Below are 20,802 nucleotides of genomic sequence, written 5' to 3'. Positions count from 1 at the left end.
ATTATAGTTGGCCTTATCAAGGAGTTTAGCCACAAAAGAGACACAGAATGATAGCCAGGAGGGACTGACAGATCAAGTCAGAGGGATGGGGTAGACATGGAAATGTCGGGAGGTAGCAGGGAAGCAGCCAGCAGACCAGGAAATACGGAAGATTCGTGAAAAAGTGGGAACGACAGAGGGCAGCAATCTGCTGGAGAAAGTGGGATGGAACAGGACAGTATGTACGGGTAGAGAGATTTGCTTGGGCAAGGAAAAGAGCCACCTCTTCATCTGAGACAGGGATCAAGGAGCAGAGAGTGGTAACGGCATCTAAGGAATGAGGAGGGGAGATGAGGCAAGGTTCTCAGCTTAGGGAAAGCAGAATCCAAATTATCAAGATAACGAAAGCCAAGGGAAGAAAAAGTATTCCGGAAGAGGAGATGGTTAACAGTATCAAAAATTGTAGAGAGGTAAAACAGAAAGTCAAAGCCATCAGAGATAGCAGTTAAAAGATCATTGGGGGGCAGCTAGGTGGCACAGTGGATAGAGTTCCAGCCTTGGAGTCAGGAGGATCTGAGTTCAAATCCGGCCTCAGACACATAACACTTACTAGCTGTGTGACCCTGGGAAAGTCACTTAACCCCATTGCCTAACCGGGGGGAAAAAAAAAAGATCATTGGTAACCTTTAAAAGAACAGCTTTATTCAACTGGAAGTGTTGAAAGACAAATTTTTAATGGTCCAGAAATCAGGAGAAGGTCCAGAAGTGGAATTTCTAAGAGTTTCATTTAGGGAGAAGAGATATAGGATGAGTACTTGAGAGAATGGCAAGGTCAGATGGAGTGGGTTGGGTTTTTAGTGTAAAGGATGAGTATGGTTCATTGTAGGGAGAAGGGATCTGAGACCTTTCAGGATCAGGATAACTACTCCAGTGTCAAGACAATAGCACAACTTGATTCAAACTTGCTTGAGACTCTTTTTCAGATCAGTACACCATTGATCTGAACACTTTGGTTTTTTTTTTAAAAAGCTTATCCAACAAAACAGAGACTACCTACATTGCTACCTACCTGCCCTGGAGTGGTCCTGGAATATCTCTTGGCGCATACTTCTTTTCATTCTCTTCCTCTGCTTTTCTAATGAAAAAAAAATTTTTTTAAACTTTACTTTCTGGTAACATTTAATTATGTAAACAAGTGACACTGTTATGAGGATTCGGTTCAAATTATTAAAGCAAATCTAACTTTGAAGAAATCAAACATTCTCCCCTTCGGTTTTTCGTTTTTGTTTTGTTTGTTTGTTTGTTTTTTTGTTTTTTATAGTTTGATTTTCTAAAGAAAGCATGTAATATATTTTGCTTAGTTAACAGGATGGTAGTTTTTGCTGGTTTCACACAAAAAATGAAAACAGAGGAAGAAGAGTTGTTTATAGATTCAAATAAAGATGCTGAGGAAATGAAACTTTTAAAAGAAAATTCTTAATTATAGCATCTTGTACCTGTTACAAAAGGCTATTTTGACATGGAAGAAACTAAGCATTACACGTCTAATACCATGAGAGTTCTAAGAGGAGGAAACTAGGGCCGCCAGTTTCACAGATTTCCAAGGCTTAGCATTGTTCCAGGTGCCTACCTCTGATTGTCCTCTAGCATCTTCATTGCTTCGTTAAGATTTTTTCCCATTTCAGCCAGCGTAGGGTCAACCATCTATTATGTAAAAAGATAAATTGCATGTAAATAATCCTCTACCCGCCTAGAAATATATTTCAATCAGTAAATTACTTTAAGTCAAAGAAATACTTTAGGAAATAGCTATATATATATATATATAATATAATATGTATAGTATTTAATCTGTAAGCCATAAAAGATGTTTCTACCTAGTACAAGAGCTATTTTTAAAAGTCCCTATTAAGACTACTCTATAAATACTACTTTTTAGATACCATACAAAACATAAATAGTACATTCTTTCAAACCCTGCAATCTACATCCTTATAAGACACTAACATTTTTTTTTTAATCTGGTGATCTGGGGTCAAGGATAAGGTGACAATCATTGATAAGCCATAGTATATATTTGCCAATAGACTCTTAATTGGTCTCCCTGCATCCAACACTATCCTCTCTCTAACTGAAACTCCACAAAGCTGACACTGACTTGACAGTGAGGCTCCCTATTCCAATAAACTGTACCCATCCTTTAAGAACAAGACAAAACAAAAAATCCATTTTACATGCCTCTACCATGCCCTCAAGTCCTATAGTTCTTCTCTCACAACAACTTAGAAATTCTGCTTCTGTAACCTGTTCTGATTTCTTAACTCTTAATCTGTTTTCCAAATCCACCAGCTGATGATTAAAACTGTTCTCTCAAAGTTCCTAATTATCCCTTAATTGCTAACTCTAATGGCCTTGGCTTTCATACTATTTAACCTCCCAGAAGTTTTTGATACTATTCACCATTTCCTCCTCCTGAATACATGTACCAGGTACTATGCTAAGTACATGGCAATTATTACTTCATTTGATCTTCACAACAACTCTAAAAGTAAGTGCTATTATTTTCCCTGTTTTAAAGTTGAATAAATTGAGGTCAACAGAGGTTAAGTGACGTGCCTAGGGTCATATAGCTTTAAGTGTCTGAGGCCAGATGTAAAAGCAGGTCTTCCTGACTTCAGGCCCAACACTCTATATTCCCTACACCACGAGCCATGGCAGTGGTTGTATGGAGAGAAGGGGACAACAGATGTGAAGAGAGAAATGACAAGATTTGGGAACTGACTTGATATGTGGGATGAGGAAGGAGTTGAAGATAACACCAAAGTTTTGAACCTTGTTAAGCAGAATGGTAGTTCCCTCAACACTAACACACACATTCAGGAGAGAGATAGGATTGGGCTGGATTATAACGAGTTCTGTCTAGAACATGCTGAACTTGACATGCATCCAGTTTGAAATGTCTAAGTCTAATCTTAGTAATTTGGGATTGGAGGTCAGGAGAGAAATAGAGGTAGGACATATAGATTTGAGAGTCATATGCATAGAGATAATAAATGAACCCACGAAAGAATAAGTGAGAAAATACAGAGATTAAAAAAAAGGACCTGGACAAAGCCTTGAGGTATAGCCACAGTTAGAGGGAGTAACATGGATAAAGATCAAACAAACGGAGGCTGAGAATAAGTAATCAAATAGGTAGAAAGAGAAACAAGAATGAACAGAATCATGAAAACTCAGAACAAGTATCTAGGAGGAGGATGTCCACAATGTCAAATGCTACAAGGATGTGAAGAAAGATGAAAAAAAAACAAGAAAAGGCCATTAGATTTAACAATTAAGAAACCAGTGGTACTTTGGAGAGAACTGTTTCTGATGAATGATAAGTTCAGAAGCCAGAATGCAGAAGGTTTAAAAGAGAATGAAAAGAGAAGAAATGAAGGCACCAAGTACAGACAACTTTTTCAAGTCAAGAAGAGGAGAAATATTGGATGTCACCTAGTGGGGGAATGTGAAGATCCAATAAGGGTTTGGTTTTTTAGTTTGTTTTTTTAAAGGATGGAGGAGACTTGGGACATATTTTTAGGCAGCAGGAAAGGAATCAAAGATAGGAAGACACTGGAGATAAAGGGAGGGATGAATGAGATTACTTGTTAATGAATATGGGAAGGGATAAGATAGATTGTACATAGAAAAGGGTTGGCCTTGGCAAGGAGAATGGCCACCTCTTCATTAGAGACTGGAGTAAAGAGATGGGAAAGAGGAAAAGAGGGAGCACAAGGCAAAGGGCCTTTATTATTTTTTCAGTGAAATATAAATCAAGGTCCTTAGAAGGACCTTAGGAAGGGAGAGGAGGTATTGTAGGAGGTTTGAGGCAAACTTCAAAAAAAAAAACTAAAAAAAAAATCTGGAACAGCCTCTGTGGTAAGTGGAATAGGGATTCAATTAGGGAAAAATAGAAGATGAGACTGCTTTGATGCAATGAAGGCCCAACAACTAAGATCAGATAATATAAATTGTGGACCTAGTCAGCATACTTCATGACTTCCTTATAGTTCAGTTCAGCAGCACGTGAGTATTAGTGAAGGGGGCAAATAGTAGGAATAATTCAAGTTTGGGGCTTGGCAAGGTGACAGAAACAGTGGGACAAGGAAGCAAGGGATTATAGAGAAGACAGTGTAGTGTTGAACTGGCTAGCTACAGGATCATGACTGGCAAGAGAAGAGAGTGTATCCAAGGGCAGATGGCATGGGAAAAGTAGTGAGGGGCAGAGGGACTGGAGGTCACAATGAGGACAGAGAATAAGCTTAGGAGTAGTAAGGTACAGATTGAGTAAGGGAGAAATGGAACAAGGTACGATTATGATCAAACAGAAGAATTTAGAATGGAGTACAAAAGAGATGGAACAATGTAAGATTATGATCAGACTGAGAAATTTCTCCCCACTTTCCCCTTTCCAAATGACTTTGGCTATATTATTTATTTACTTGTATACATGTTACTTCATTTGTAGCAGTAGTTGAACCTTTTAAGGTTAAGAACTGTTTTGTTTTTGTCTTTGTATACCTGGAATCTAACAGAGTGCTGCTGCATGCTGAATGTATGATATTCAGGGGAATATCCATACTTGTTAGCACAGTATGCTAAAGATCTCAGGAATATGGCAAAACACAAGCTACAATATAAAGTAAGATACAAAATGTTCTGTACACTAAGTCACTGGAGAAAGAAGTGAGGAATCAAGCACCACCTAGGTTTGATTAATACTCTAAATTTATCTGATGGATCTATGACATCATTGCTCTAGGCACTCCTTCCATCAATGCAGATTGTTACTCCCCCACACTTTCTCTACCTGTGCAATATAAACACTCTAGATTTCCTCTGACAATTTTAATATTTGTGAAAACTAGTGCAGTATGTGATCTGTTCATCTGCTATGCTTCATTCTTGCTATATGACCAACCCACCTCCTTTTCTATAGATGTCCTCGATGAGGTCTCTTACGCCATGTTCTGCTTACAAGTTGCTGTTGATAATATGGTATATCCTACTTCCAGAATCACAGAAGCTTAGATTGGAAGAGCCTTGAAAGTTTATCTGTTCTATCACATAGTTGAACAGGAATCAAGTCTACAACATTCCTGATAAATGATCATTCATGCTCTACCTGAGTAGCAATAGGGAACCCACTACCTCTCAAAACAACCTATTTCACTTTTGTATAGCTATAATTTTCAGGCAGTTTTCCTTATATTGAGCTAAAACTTTTCAGTCATTTCTTAGTTTTGCTCTCTGATGTTAAGAAAAACAGAATTTGGGGCAGCTAGGTGGCAGAGTGGATAGAGCACTGGCCCTGGAGTCAGCAGGACTTGAGTTCAAATTCGGCCTCAGACCAAACACTTGACAAGTACTACCTCTGTGACCCTGGGCAAGTCACTTAACCCCAATTGCCTTAAAAAAAAAAAAAAAAAAGAAAGAAAAAAGAAAAACAGATTTCCTCTTCCAAATGAGGGCTTTTCAAATACTTTAAAGATAACTATTGAGCCATCCATCATTCCTCCCTCAAGTTCTTCTCTTGGCTGAACATCACCAGTTCCTTCATCTTCTCACCATCCTGGTCATCCTTTTCTGAATACATGCCAGTTTGCCAATGTTATTTTAAAATGCGGCATCAAGAATTGAGCACAATACTCAAGAGGTGGTTTTACCAGGGAAGAGCACAATGAAACTATCACTTTCTCATTCTGGCCACCTGGCCTCTATTAATGAAGCCTAAGATCACATCAGCTTTTTGTACTTATTTATGTGTTCTACTACCAACATGCATTAAGCTTGCAATCCACCCCAAATCTTTTACCAGGACCTATTGCCTAGACATCTCCTCCCCCAACCTATAATGGAAAAGTTGATTTTTAGAATGCAAGTGTAAGATTTTACATTTACTCTAATTAAATTTTCTCTCATTAGATCTGTACTATCATTCTTTATGTGAGATGTTTTTGTTATCTGAAAATTTGATACATGTCATCTAGCACATCAAGCATGTCAAAAGTGTCACTGGTAAAAAATACTAAATAATAGAGTGCCAAGGACAGATGCCTAACACACACCATCAGAGACCTCTCACCACCATTCCCTGATGACAATGATTTATCTTGATGACTACTCTTAGGGTCCAGTTATAGGACCAGATCCAATCCACCTAACTGTACTATTATTCAGCCTGCATCATCCCATTGTGTCTGTGCAAAGACAGTAAGGTAGATCTTGTCAAATGCTCTGCTGACACAGAACAATGTATGTATGTAGTATTTCCCCAACCTATCAGTCTAGTAATGCTTTCAAAAAAGGAAATCGTTAGTCTTTTATTATTTGTTCTCGATGAAGCCATACTAATTTTTACTGAACTAGTTCTTACTTCCCTTTCTAGTTAAAAACCACTCCCTTAATAACCTCTTCTGGATTTTGCCAGTAGCCAGTCAATTTCACAAGCCTATAGTTTGAGTATTCCACCCTCTTCTTTTTTTTTTAAATTAGGACACATTTATCATCTCCACTCTTGCCACTGGTTCTTAGATCATAGTGTTCCATGATATGCATAACCACATACCACCAAGGGAAAACAAAACACAAACAAAAGTGGAATGATTTTTACAGTTAGAACTATGTTAACTTATTAAAATTGATGTGTTTTGTTTTATATTACATGCACTTCTGAATATACACCTCCTTCTTACCCAGTGAGCTATCTCTTTTAACAAAGATCTAAAACAGCAAAAGAAAATGTTTAGCAAGACCAAAACATCAGTTATGTTGGACAGTATATGCAGTATTCTACACCAGAATCCACCACCCCTGCAGTGAAAGAAAGGAAGTACATTTTCTCAATTTTTCTCTGGGGCCATTCTGGGTCATTATAATTAGCAATTCATCTTTGTTATTTTTATTATGTTTGCATTGTTTCTGTCATTGTGCATTTTCCTAGTTCTATTTCTTTCATTCTGAATAATTTTACGTAAGTCTTTCTATGCTCATCTTAATTCTTAATATTCATTGTCTGCATTACATTAATGTATAATAATTTAACCATTCTCTGATTAATGGACATCTACTTTGTTTCCAATTCTTGATATCACAATAAATACTGCTATAAATATTCTGGTGTATATGGGCCTTTCTATCTTTGACCTATTTTTATGACCTAGTATATGCTTAGCCCTGGGATGTCTGGGTCAAAAGACAAGAATAATTTAGAGACTTAGCATGATTTCAAAATGCTTTCCAAAATAGCTGGACCAATTCAAAATCCCACCAACAATGTATTAGCATGTCTGTTTTTCCAGTGCCTACAAAACTGACTACTTCTACCCTTTGTCATCGTTGTCAATTTGCTGGGTATGTGGTGAAGTCTTAGTTGGCTTAAAAAAAAAAAAACTTTTTCTTATTAGTGATTTAAATAATCTGTTCATATTCTTTGCCCACTTACCCATTGGAGAGTGGTTCTTCACATTGTTATTTTAGTTCCAAATATATCTTGGATATTAGACCCTTATCAAAGATTCAGTTATTTGATACAAAGATTTTAGTACGTTCAATTTTACTGCTGGGGGAATAGGATTCCTCTCCTCCTTATTAAAAATAAGTTTTTGCATCTTTCACACACTGTTCCTGGTTCTGCCTTATGGGGTCAATCAGAACAAGTCTAATCCCCTCCTCTACATGACAGCCCTTCACGTGCTTGCAACTACAATGTCCTATCTCATTCTTCCCTTCTTCAGGATAAATAGGCTCAGTAATTTCAAATAATCTTCACATACCACAGACTCAAAGGCCTTCCATCATTCTGGTTGCCTTCTCTGGATATTCTCCAGCTAATCAATGCTCTTTTTAAATCATGGCCCCCAGAGAAGGTAGAACGAGATGACCCCTAAAGTCCCTTTCAGCTCCAAATCCATGATTCCTTATTCCTACTGTTTCAGTTTTTTTGTTTTCCATTTTATTAATTTCTGCCTAAATCATAATACTCTCCTGTTTCTGTTCTCCTCTGGCATATTACTTTGTTCCCATGTGTAAGAATTGTTCATGATATTAAAATGAATCTAAGTTTGGAAATCAAGTATTTTCCCCTACCCTTAAAATGCGATAATTCCAAAAGTAACTACTGCAAAGGGGTGCTGTGAGTATGAATAAAAGATAATGTATTTAAAGTGTTTAATAAACCTTACAGCACGATATAAATACCAACTAACATTATTATTATTATTATTATTACAAGTCTTAAAAACAAAATGACATTACAATGCAGTATCATTAAGAAATACTCAAATGTTCAATTATCCCAAAGGAGATGTAATCACATTGTAGGTATTACTTCTAATGATGCAGATGGAACCCATGTAAGCCCACCTCACTCTATGTGTCTTTCATCCATATCCTCTCAGAAGTCTGCCATGAGGAGTACACCTAACTGGCTATGGATGGAAAGGTAGAAGAGAGGCTCTTTAAGTTCTCTGCACATCATTACTCATCCATCCACTTAGTTTGTCCTGTGTAGATCGTTAGGTCAAACTCTTTAGAGTAACTGGGGGGGGTCTCATTTTAGGATAACTTACATTGTTCTGGGACTTGATATAATCAGCAGGATGCTATCTGAAAATTCGAGCATCTGGAAGACCACACCACCTATAGGGAATCCCCTGTCAACTTAGATTCTTTTTTGGATCTCTTCCATGACAGTGTCAAACATCTTAAGCAAACATATAATTCTCTCCAATTTATTATTCCATTTATATTAATGATCAGAGGACTGGAAAAGGTTATTTATTATCTCTTTCAAGGAATACTTCATGATTCTGAAACATGCACAGCAAATACCATGTTGAAAGGTGAGAATTTAAGATGTCATTTTTGTCTACAAATCAAATGTTTATTCATAGCTAAAAAATACTAACCATAATGGAATCTTTTATTTTCTGCATTTTTCAGTTAACTATGTAATGGTCAAGATGCAGTCCACTGTGGAATAGTTTGTGGATGCCTATCTCTTCAGTTCTATTATATTCATCAATGATGCTCACATGTAGATTATTTTCATAATTTTGCACAAATAGGAAAGTGGGTATATGGGTTAATAGTAATAGATGCTCTATTTCTTTTGAGTAGTAACAAAGTTTTCAAGATCTTTTTTATTTCCTCATAATTTTATCATCTTCTTCAAATACTTGAGACTCAATCTTTCAAATATCTTCACACCTGTCACCTCCAGCATGGACTGTCTTTGTGTACAATTAATCTAGTCCAGCTGTCTTTCTCGTGTTTGTTTGCTTGAGTGTTGTTTTCATTTCTTCTATAAGTACATCTGGAATTGTGATGTTAAAGTCTAATTATAGTCACTCCACTAACTGTGACACTATAAAGATTTTGTTTTTAAAAACCTTTGCAGAAGTTTTCTAACTTTCATCTCTGTTACCCTCACAGTCTCATCCTTAAGTGCCCTGTGGATGACTTTGGTTAATTGAGTCTCTCACCAAGCTTTCGTTTTTTGGGGGGAAAAAAAATTACACACACACACACACACACCCACAATCAGCAAAAATCTTCCTTTACTTACCAACTCCCCTCCTTCACCATAAGAACAAAAGAAAAAAGCCTGTTAGAAACACATATAATCAAGTAAAACAAATTTCACATTGGCCATGTCCAAAACTATTTGTTTTTATTCTGCACTTCGGGTCTTTTATCTCTCCATCAGGAGGTGGGTAGTATATTTCATCATTAGTCCTCTGGAATCATGGATAGTCATTACACTAATCAGAGTTCCCAGTTCTTTCCAAGTTGTTTGTCTTTACCATATTGTTGTCATTGTTTAAATTGTTCTCCTGGTTTTGTTCACTTCAATCTGCATCAGTTTAGACAAGTCTTCCTAGGTTTCTCTGAAACTATCTCCTTCACCATTTTTTAATAATCCCTAACTTGTTCATCCATTTCCTAATTTATAGGCACCCCCTCAGATTCCCATTCTTTGCCACCTCAAAAAGAGCTATATTTTTGTACATAAAGTTTGTTTAGCTTAGAACCAATCAGTCCATTAATTTGTCCTCCCTCTAATACCTCCTCCCTTTTCCCCTTTCCCTATTGCCCTGTTGATTGAACTGTATGTCTATGCTCAACTCTGTGTGTGTATGTGTATGTGTATTCTTTCATCATTTCACCAGTTCAGATAAGAGTGAGGTTCAAGTGCCAGTTTCTCTCACCACTCCCTCCTCTTTATTTGTACAGATGTTTATTTGTGCACCCTGATCATGTGAGATAATTTTCTTTAATCTTCCTTCCTTTCCACCTCTACCCCAAACATTGTATTCCTCTTCCCTTCTCTTTCCAGTTTTCTCTTAAGAACAAGACTTAACTGAACCACTCCCACACTTTGTCTAATTAGGCTCCCTCCATGACCCTAATGATGACAGGGTTCAAATCTCACATATTACCTCCACATATTTGAATGTAAGCAGCTTATTCTTGTTTAATTCCTTGCCACTGTTCATTACGTTTCATTACCTTTTTGTTTTTCTTCAGTCCTGTGTTTGAACTTTGGCATTTCTATGCAGCTCCGATCTTTTTATCAGGAATGCTTAGAAGTTCTCTATTTCATTAAACATCCCTTGAAGCATTATACTCAGTTTTGCGAGGTAAGTTATTCTTGGTTGTAAACCCATATCCTTTGCCTTCTGGAATATTGTATTCCAAGTTCTCCACTCCTTGATAGTAGCAGTTGTTAAATCATGTATGATCCTGACTGTCACTCCTCAGTACTTGAATTCCCTCTTTCTGGATGCTTGCAGTAATAGAAGCTGTGGATTTTGGCTATAGTGTTCCTTTGAGTTTTCATTTTGGTGTTTCTTTCAGGAGGTTATCTTTGATTCCTTTTTATTTCCACTTTGCTCTCTGGTTCTAAGGGATCTGGGCAGTTTTAAGATTTCTTTGAAATAGCTCTTTTTGGGTCATGGCATTCAGACAGTACAACGATTCCTAAAGTTTTTCTCCTCGATCTATTATCCAGGTCAGTTGTTTTTGCTAAAATACCTTACATATTCTTCTACTTTTTCAGTTTTTTTGACTTTGTTTTAATGTTTCTTGTTGACTTACAGAATCACTGGCTTCTATTTGGTTCATTCTAATTTTCAGGGAGTTTGTTGCTTGGGCAAAATTTTTTACCTCTTGTGCCAGCAAACTATTAATTTCCTTTCCAATTCTTTTTTTCCATAATTCTTATTTATTTTCCAATTTTTTTCTCAAGCACTGTCATTTCATTTATTAAAAAAAAAATTAAGCTCTTTTTTAAAAAATTAAATTCTTGCTTCATCTCCTAGAGATGGGCTTGGAGACAGAAAAACCTGAATTCAAATCCAGCCTCTGACATTTAACAGCTGTGTAATCCAGGACAAGTCACGTAACCTGTTTGCTTCAGTTTGCTCAAATGCAAAATGGGGATAATAATAGCACCTACCTCTCCGGGTTATTCTGAGGATCAAATGAGAAAATATTTATAAAAGCACTTACCACAGTGATTATACAAATGCTTATTCTTTTCCCTTTCCCTTCTTCTCTTCCAGTTGTTTGTGACCAAGCTGTGTTTTTCTCTAAGGCATTGCTCATATATGTTTTAGAGTCATTCTTTTCTGCTTTTATATCTTCAGTTTCCCTCCCATTATAATAGCTCTTTATTGGTATATACTAATATGTGTATATGTTGTCTTCTCTACTAAGACCCTTAAAAACAGAGACTGTTTCACCTTTGTCTTTGTATCTCCAGTTAGCACAGTGCCTGGTACTTAGTAAATGTTTAACAAATGCATGTTAGTTGATTCAGGGAGCATCTTACCATCACCTACTATATGTCAGGCAGTGTGCAAAATGCTGGGGATACAAAAAGAGGCAAAAGACAGTCCCTGACCTAAAGGAATTAAAAGTCTAATGGGGAAGACAAAAAGCAAACAAATATATACATACATATACATATATATATATATACACACAAAACAAGCTATATACAGGATAAATAGGACATAATTAACAGAGGGAAGGCACTAGAATTAAGAGGGGTTGGGGAAGGTTTCCTTTAGAAGGTGGGACTTTAGTTGGGATCTGAAGGCAACCAAGGAAGTCAGTAGTCAGAGAAGAGAAGGGAGAGCATACCAGGCACAAGGATGGCCTGAGAAAATGCCCAGAGCTCAGAGATGAGAGTTGTCTTGTTCCTAGAATAGCTAGAAGGCCAGCATAACTGGAATGAAGAGTACAAGTCAAGGAGTAAGGTACATGAAGACTGGAAAGGTAGGACAAGGGCTAATTTATGAAGGCCTTTAAATGCCAAACAGAGCATTTTATATTCGATCCTGGAGGTGATGGGGAAACACTGGAGTTTATTGAGAGGGGTAGAGGTGGAATGTGACAGGATAGGACATTCGCTTTAGGAAAATCACTTTTAGTAGCTGAATGGAGGTTGGATTGGAGTAGGGAGAGACTTGAGACAGGCATCTTACACACAAAAATAGGTAAAAACCATTAAACTGTATTTGGATCATGGGTGAGCTCTGCTACCCTGTTAATGGAAATGAAAATTGGTTTGATCATTTTGGTGGGCAATACAATACAGAACAGTTAGAAAAGGCTTTTGTCTAGTCATCCCACTATTAGAACCTTATAATAAAGATGATAAAAGAGGGAAAAAATCTGTATAAAAGTATTCAGTGCTGTTTTACTTGTAACAGTCCCAAATAATAAATGTCTTTTACAGAATAGCAAAGAAATATGGAAAGATATATTAAACTATACAAATTGAAGAAAACAATTTAAAAAAACATATATTTTTGATTCCAGTATTCCAAGGGATGTTATTTCATTAATGTGGGTATTCCCTCCAACAAAGTACACCATTGATCATTCATGACTGACTGTCTATCTTGTGCAATTCTCAACTATAAATCTCTATACAGGAGGTCTAAAGTAATATGGGGGGGGGCTAGGAGACAGGAAGAAGGGTTAGAGTTCTTCTAATTCTCTTCATAATGTGAGAATATCAATGTAGTATGAGGGATATACATTTACTGTCTTTCATTCTTGCTACATGATCATCACAGTATCTTTTCTAGTCATACATTTGTCTAATGACATCCTTTACATGGCTCCTCTTGTGTAACTCTTTATTTGTAATGTATACCAGCCTGTTCATAGCCACCATATGCCTTTCCATTGCTTCTGGGAGATCGCTAAGTTCAATTTTTGAGAGAATGAAATATTCTATAACTGTAGTTACTATATGACATAACTGGAAGAACCATAGTGTTTAAAAAAATTGGAATTTTACTTCGGGAGGCAGAGCCAAGATGGCGGAATAAAGGTAGGAAGTCACCTGAGCTCTCCCCCAAAACCCCTCCAAATACCTTTAAAAAATAACTCTAAACAAATTCTAGAGCAGCAGAATCCATAAAAAGACAGAGTGAAACAAATTTCTAGCCCAAGACAACCTGGAAGGTCAACAGGAAAGGTCTGTTGCACCAGGCTGAGAGAGGAGCGCAGTCCAGTGCAAGCCGTGCCAACGCAGATTAGGCTCCAGCAAACCCAGAGCAGGCCTCAGGGGACTGAATCACTAGCAGCAGTGGTGGTTTCCAGACTTGTCGGCTATCAGACACCAAAGACAACTTGGAAGGTCAGCTGGAAAGGTCTGTTGGACCTGGGTGAGGGAGAAGCACAGTCCAGTGCATGCCATGCTAGCACAGCCCGGCCCCAGCAAACCAGGAGCAGACCTTGGGAGTGAAGGAATCAGCAACAGCAGCCATTGCTTCTGTAGCTCTCAGCCCACAGATGGTAAGGGGATTGAACAACTGGTCAGAAGGAGATTACAAGGAGTCTCTGCTAGCACTGAAGCAGGACTCTGTTGCTTTGCCCACACTTGGATCTGGGTCACAGTCCTAGGTGGCAGTCCTGGGGTGAGGAGGAGCACTAGTATAGCAGCGCTTGTGGCAGCAGTGGAGAGGGGACCCTCCTCACAGTACCAGGGCAGAAAAGAGTGCTTGTGGTCACTCAGACCAGAGCACAGGCCAGGAGAAGAATAAACACCTCTCCTTAGATCATACTACCTTGGAAGAACTGAAAACTTACAGGTCCCTAGAAGTATCTCCAGAAACATTTGTACAAAACCTCTGAAACTTGGGACAGTGCACCCTCCACACTGGAAGCACAGCCCTACCTTAACAAAGAGTTTAAAAGTCAAGTAACTGGCTAGGAAAATGAGCAAACAACAGAAAAAAAAAAACAACAACAAAACTCAGGCTATAGAAACTTGCTTTGTTAACAAGGAAGATCAAAACATACAATCAGAAAAAGACAACAAAGTCAAAGCTCCTACATCCAAAGCCTCCAAGATAAATATGAATTGGTCTCAGGCCATGGAAGAGCTCAAAGTGGATTCTGAAAATCAAGTAAGAGAAGTAGAGGAAAAACTGGAAAAAGAAATGAGAGTGATGCAAGAAAATCATGAAAAATGAGTCAACAGCGTAATAAAGCAGACCCAAAAAAATTACTGAAGAAAATAACACCTTAAAAAATAGACTAGACCCAATGGCAAAAGAGGTCAAAAAAGCCAATGAGGAGAAGAATGCCTTAAAAAGCAGAACTGGCCAAATGGAAAAGGAGGTCCAAAAGCTCAATGAAGAAAATAATTTCTTAAAAATTAGAATGGAGCAAATGGAAGCTAGTGACTCTATGAGAAATCAAGAAATTATAAAACAAAACCAAAAGAATGAAAAAAAAATAAGAAGACAGTGTGAAATATCTCACTGGAAAAACAACTGGCTAGAAAATAGATCCAGGAGAGATGATGTAAAAATTACTGGACTACCTGAAAGCCATGATCAAAAAAAGAGCCATATCAAAAAAAGATATCATCTTTCAAGAAATTATCAAGTAAAACTGCCTTGATAGTCTAGAACCAAAAGGTAAAATAGAAATTGAAAGAATCTACCAATCACCTCCTGAAAGGGATTCCAAAATGAAAACTCTCAGGAATATTACAGCCAAATTCCAGAGTTCCCAGGTCAAGGAGAAAATATTGCAAGCAGCCAGGAAGAAACAATTCAAGTATTGTGGAACCACAATCAGGATAGCACAAGATTTAATAGCTTCTACATGAAAGGATCAGAGGGCTTGGAATATGATATTCTGGAGGTCAAAGGAGCTAGAATTAAAACCAAAAATCACCTACCCAGCAAAACTGAGTATAATCCATGAGGGGGAAAAACTGAAATTCAATGAGATAGAGGAATTTCATGTATTCTTGAGAAAAGAACAGAGCTAAATAGAAAATCTGACCTTCAAATACAAGACTCAAGAGAAGCATGAAAAGGTAAAAAGGAAAGAGAAAGCATAACGGACTTATTAAACAGTTTACATTCCTACATGGAAAGATGATATTTGTAACTCATAAGACCTTTCTCAATATTAGAGTTGCTAGAAGGAGAATATATAGACAGAGGGCACAGGGTGATTTCAGTATGAAGGAATGATATCTAAAAAATAAAATTAAGGGGTGAGGGAGGAACGTACCGGGAAAGAAAAGGGGAGAAGTACAATGGGGTAAATTATCTCACATAAAAGAGGCAAGAAAAAGCTTTTACAGTGGAGGGGAGGGGTAGCAGTGAGTAGAGCTCTGGCCTTGGAGTTAGGAGGACCTGAGTTCAAATCTGGCCTCAGACATTTGGCACTTTGACACTTACTAGCTGTGTGACCCTGGGCAAGTCACTTAACCCTGACTGCCTCACCAAAAAGCAAAAACAAAAAAAGCAAAAAGCAAAGAAAAAAAAGATACATATGTGTGTGTGTGTATATATATATATATATATATATATATATATACACACACACACACACATACACTGGAGGGAAAGAGGGGGGAGGTAAGACGGAACCAGTGAACCTTACTCTCATCAGAATTGGCTTAAAGAGGGATAACATACACACTCAATTGGGTACAGAAATCAATCTTACCCTACAGGAAGTAAGGGGGAAGGGCAGATTGGGGGAAGGGGTAATCAGAAGCAAACACTTGAGGAGGGAAGAAGCCAAAGGCGAGAATAGAACAAATAGGATAGGATGGAAGGAAATACTGTTAGTTTTTCACAACATGACAATTATGAAAGTGTTTTGCATGACTACACATATATAACCTATATCAAATTGCTTGCTTTCTCAATAAGGGGGGGTGGGAGGGAGGGAGAGAATTTGGAACTCAACAGTTTTAAAAATGAATGTTAAAAATTATTTTTTGCATGTAACTGGGGAAAAAATAAAATACCAAGGACAAGTTTCGGGTCATTAAAAGAAATGTGTAATTTGCCAAGGGCAATCCATCCTACTAGCCGACTCTACTCCTGCCTACACATTTGACAATTACCATTTTAAAAAAAGGCAACAAAGCTTTACAAGAACATGTCATTGTTATTATTTTGTTACATTTTATTTTTCTTTTATTAAAATATTTTAAAATAGCCCTGAGTTTAGGATTTTATTTGCAATTTTGTCTTTTAATTTGTTTGTAATTTTATTGAGATATATTGGGAAATGAAGGCAATGTAAAAACAAGAGATTTTTTAAAATTTTTTTTTAATTTAAAAAAATGTGGAAAGGATTAATAATATTTCACACCAGATTCTCAACAAAACTATACTACAAATAGCAAATGACACATCATCTTTAAAAATCATAATTAAGTCTGTGATCAAGTATCAATCCTCAATTAATGCAATCACAAAGAACAGAAATCATGTCAGAAAATGTTACCAAAAGGCATGTTCCTTAACACTTTTATTATATCAGCTTTGACTTATATATGTACTTCAAGCCTGCAATTTGACTTATCAGTATGAATTAATGAACGAAATAAGGTTTACAAAGCATTTTACAAATTTTATTTCATTTTACCCATACAACAACCCTGTAAGGTATGTATTATTATTATTCCTATTTTACAGATGAGGAAACTGAGGCAGACAAAGGTTAAGTGACTTGCCCAGAGTCACACAGCTTATAAGTGACAAGAGGCTGGATTTGAACTCACATTTTTCCAACTACAGGCCCAGTGTTCTAGCCACTGTGCCACCAAACTGCCTCCCTAATGGAACTAACTTATCATCTCATTTATGTCCCCTTCTCTCCACTAACAGAACTATGCTGGCCTAATGAAATTCTTTGGGTTGGTCTCTATGCTTCATCTCTCCCCTACTCTAACCCATCTTTCATTCATTCAAATTGATTTTCCTAAAATGCTGGTCTGCCCATGTCATATCTACCCATATTCAAACTCCAGTGACTCCTTATTACCTCCAGGTTGAAATACAAACTTTTCTGGTTAGCTTTTAAAGCCCTTCATAATCTGATCCCTTCCTATCTTTCCAATATTTCTGCACTTTACTCCCTTCCATGTACTCTATCATCTGGTGACAGTGGCCTCCGTGCTGTTCCTCAAACAAGACACAATATCCTGACTCTATGTCTTTTCTTCTTTTTAAAATTTTTTTACTTAATTTTTAATTTTATTTTACTTTCAGTTCCAAATTCTCTCCCTCCTCTCTTCCCTTCACCCATTAAGACAAGAAAAACAAAATCCATTTACAAATACATAATGCAAAACAAATTCCCACAGTAAGAAAGAGAGAGAGAATGAGAGAAAAGAGGAAGGAAGGAAGGAAAGAAGAGGAAGAAAGAAAATGATTCAATATGTTCTAAATCAATTAGCTCTCCACCTGGAGGCAGAAACCATGTTTTATCATGGGGAGTTTGGAATATGGTTAGTCATTATGTTGGTCAGTTACTAAGTCTTTCAAAGTTTATTATCTTTACAATATTGTTATTATTGTATAAATTTTCTCCTGGTTCTGCTCACTTCACTTTGCAGTTCATGTAAGTCTTCCCAGATATTTCTGAAACTGTTCTGAAATTACTCCCATCACCATTCTTAAAGCACAAAAAGTATTCCATTCCAATTATACACCACAACTTGTTCAGTCATTTCCCAATTGATGAGCTTCCCTTCAGTTTTCAATTCTTTGACACACAAAAAAAGTTGTTATAAATATTTTTGTACATATCAGTCCTTTTCAACTCCTCCCTTTATCTCTTTGGATTACAGACCTACTAGCAGTATTGTTGGGTCAAAGAGTATGCAGTTTAATTGCTTTTTGGGTGTAGTTCCAAATTACTTTCCAGAATAACTGAACTCACAGTTCTACAAACAATGGGACTTGAATACAGGTATTCCAGCTGTCCACAAAGCCAGCAGTATCTCCAAAGTGAGGGCCTTAGGTTCAATAACTGATCAATTAAATGGAGAGTAAGAAGAGGTGTTATATTCCACCCATCCGCCATAGTTAATCCAAGGATTTGTTTTCAACACAAGCATACCTACACATTATGGGTCAATATTCCTCAAACTATACCTTTCTTGGAAGTTTCCCTCTGCTGCCTCCCCTTACTCTGCCTTGCAATTATCGACCTGGGCAGGCTCTGTGATTTCACATAGTGGCCAGCAAAATGTCTCCAGTTCTCCCCCGAGTAAATAGCATAGGATGGGTCAGGATGGGATTACAGATCTCATATTACCTTCCCCACCTTCACTGCTCTCCCAAGTCCACCACACATCTTCCAAATTTCTTTATTTCCATCAAAAGTACCATCATCCTTCCAGTCTTCCAAGTAATCTTTAACTCCTCACTCAAATGAAAGTGTTAAATCATTCAACTGGCAAACCTTATGGCCTTTTCTCAATCCTCACCCTTCTTGACCTCTTTGGATCATCTGACATTATCGACCATTCTCTCCTCTTGCTATGTTCTTGCTCTTCTCAAGTTTACTGAAAAGGATTGTGTGCCACCTATAAATACTCATATTTGCATACATTAAAAATAAAAAATAGAATTTTCTTGTTTAAAAATCCTCCAATTAATTTCTTTGGATTCTGAACCCATTTGTTAAAAAATAAAACTGCAGTATATTTTGAATAGTTTATAAAAATGAATGAGAGAAGGAAAATTACTGGATGAATTTCAATAAAATCTTTTGAATAATTATCATCTGGGACTGAAAAATTTGTATCGTGATTTGATAACTACAGCTGACAATGCACTTGGATCTACATATCTTTGTGAGGTATCTTTTTCAGTTGTGACAGCTTTTAAACCAACTATCAAAAAAACCTGAACTTAGAACTAGACCTTCAAATTACAGTAGCAAAAGAGTTAAACCAAGATTTTAAAAAATAATGAAGCATATCATATTGCTCTTACTAAAAATTTCATTAATATTTTAGTGAAAGCAAAAAAGGGTTTTACATCATTGATATACTTTTTAAATTTCCTTTATCTTATTTCTATTTTTGTATATGAGTCTATGTTCATTTTTTTTTTTTTTTACCAATAGGGTATATAATCAAAAAACTTTAAAGACTACTGCACTGTTAAACCACACACAGCCCTGCCTCCTTTGCTAACAGTTGTAATTACTTTAAAGGCTTATATATCATTTTATATTTATTATCTGATCTTCAGTCAGGTCTTTCCAATTGTCATGTTAGTACTCTTTCAACTATACCAACCTGTCTGTAGTCTAAGGGTTCTTAAACCTTTTTTTGTGCAATGGACCCAAGTTTTGTACTGAAAAGATTACCTACCTACAACAGATCACCTAGTATCAAAATTCCTAATCTAATCTCCCCTATCACTACTGCCCAAGAGGGCAAGAGTCACTTTATCCTCTGCAAGTATCAAACACCACCTTCTAAGTAGCAGGCTCTATCCCCATTCCCCCTAAAATAATGATCTGCTAAAACTGTTGTACTTTGGGGATGATTTTTAATTAGCTGAAGCAAATAAATTTTTTTTCTCCTGTAGAAAGAAAAGTGATCTGAAAACCAGGAGACCTGAGTTCTAATCCTTTTTCTACTATGAACTAGCAGACCTTAGGGTCTACCTCTCTGGGCCTCATCAATAAAGTAAAGATTGTTGTCTAGATGATCTTTGAGGCCTCTTTCAGCTAAGGAAAAAACAAAAACCAAATTAAAACCCTATAATTTAAAGTTACAGTGGAGTCATGATTAGTAGGCAATACAAAAATTCAACTTCCGTCCCTTAACATAAAGATAAGGCAATAAACTCTTGGCATTAAGAATTTTACATGTTATTTGCAGTCCACCAGTTTTCTACACTGCCCAGCATTCAATTTAGCATTATATATCCTTTTCATGACCTTCATGAGAAAGGTGTGTATTATGAAAGGGAATCTGGGAGAGTCTTTAAAGAAGCAGGAAAATTACACAATCCACAATCCTGGACAGGAAGTTTTCCCACTCTATATCAACAGATAAGATTTACAAAGCCAAGCAAGCCATCTTAATTGATTTCAAGAATGTTTCACAATTTGCTTTTGGTTCTAAGTGAATATCGGGAAGATATTTTAAAGGCAGTTTCTACTGGTAGGTAATTGTCAGGAACATTCCACTCAGGCAGGTGCTTACAACTCTTTATATGGTGGTAGCACAAACAACGAAAAGAGTATATTAAATGAAGGCCCAAAGGAGAAATATTGTACTATAAACAAGGATGAGTTCAAACCCTATATCCTCCCCCAAAGACAATGGAAATTAGCTTGCTAACAATTATTCAGCTAAACAGGAGAATTAAAATTACTCTTTTGGAGATGGGTACTTAATACATTAGCAACTAAAAACGAGCCTCTTTAAATCAGCAAAGTAAAACAATATCCACGAGTTGTTCAAGAATG

General features: G+C 36.8%; 1 protein-coding gene across 1 annotated transcript in view; it reads right to left on the bottom strand.

Annotated features, from left to right (window-relative positions):
- The window catches only part of PDXDC1 (pyridoxal dependent decarboxylase domain containing 1), a 61,586-nt gene that overhangs the window by 36,824 nt on the left and 3,960 nt on the right, over positions 1 to 20,802 (bottom strand). The window contains exons 2-3 of the mRNA XM_027839235.1: positions 1,610 to 1,683; positions 1,049 to 1,114 (exon numbers count right to left, since the gene is read on the bottom strand). Of these exons, the coding sequence (XP_027695036.1) occupies positions 1,049 to 1,114; positions 1,610 to 1,683 (140 nt within the window). The remainder of the gene's footprint in view (positions 1 to 1,048; positions 1,115 to 1,609; positions 1,684 to 20,802) is intronic.

The sequence above is a fragment of the Vombatus ursinus genome, unplaced genomic scaffold (genome assembly GCF_900497805.2).
Source record: "Vombatus ursinus unplaced genomic scaffold, bare-nosed wombat genome assembly UNPS02014832.1, whole genome shotgun sequence".
Classification (NCBI taxonomy): domain Eukaryota; kingdom Metazoa; phylum Chordata; class Mammalia; order Diprotodontia; family Vombatidae; genus Vombatus; species Vombatus ursinus.
Note: the sequence above shows the minus strand (reverse complement) of the source record. Positions and strands in the feature narration are given on the sequence as shown.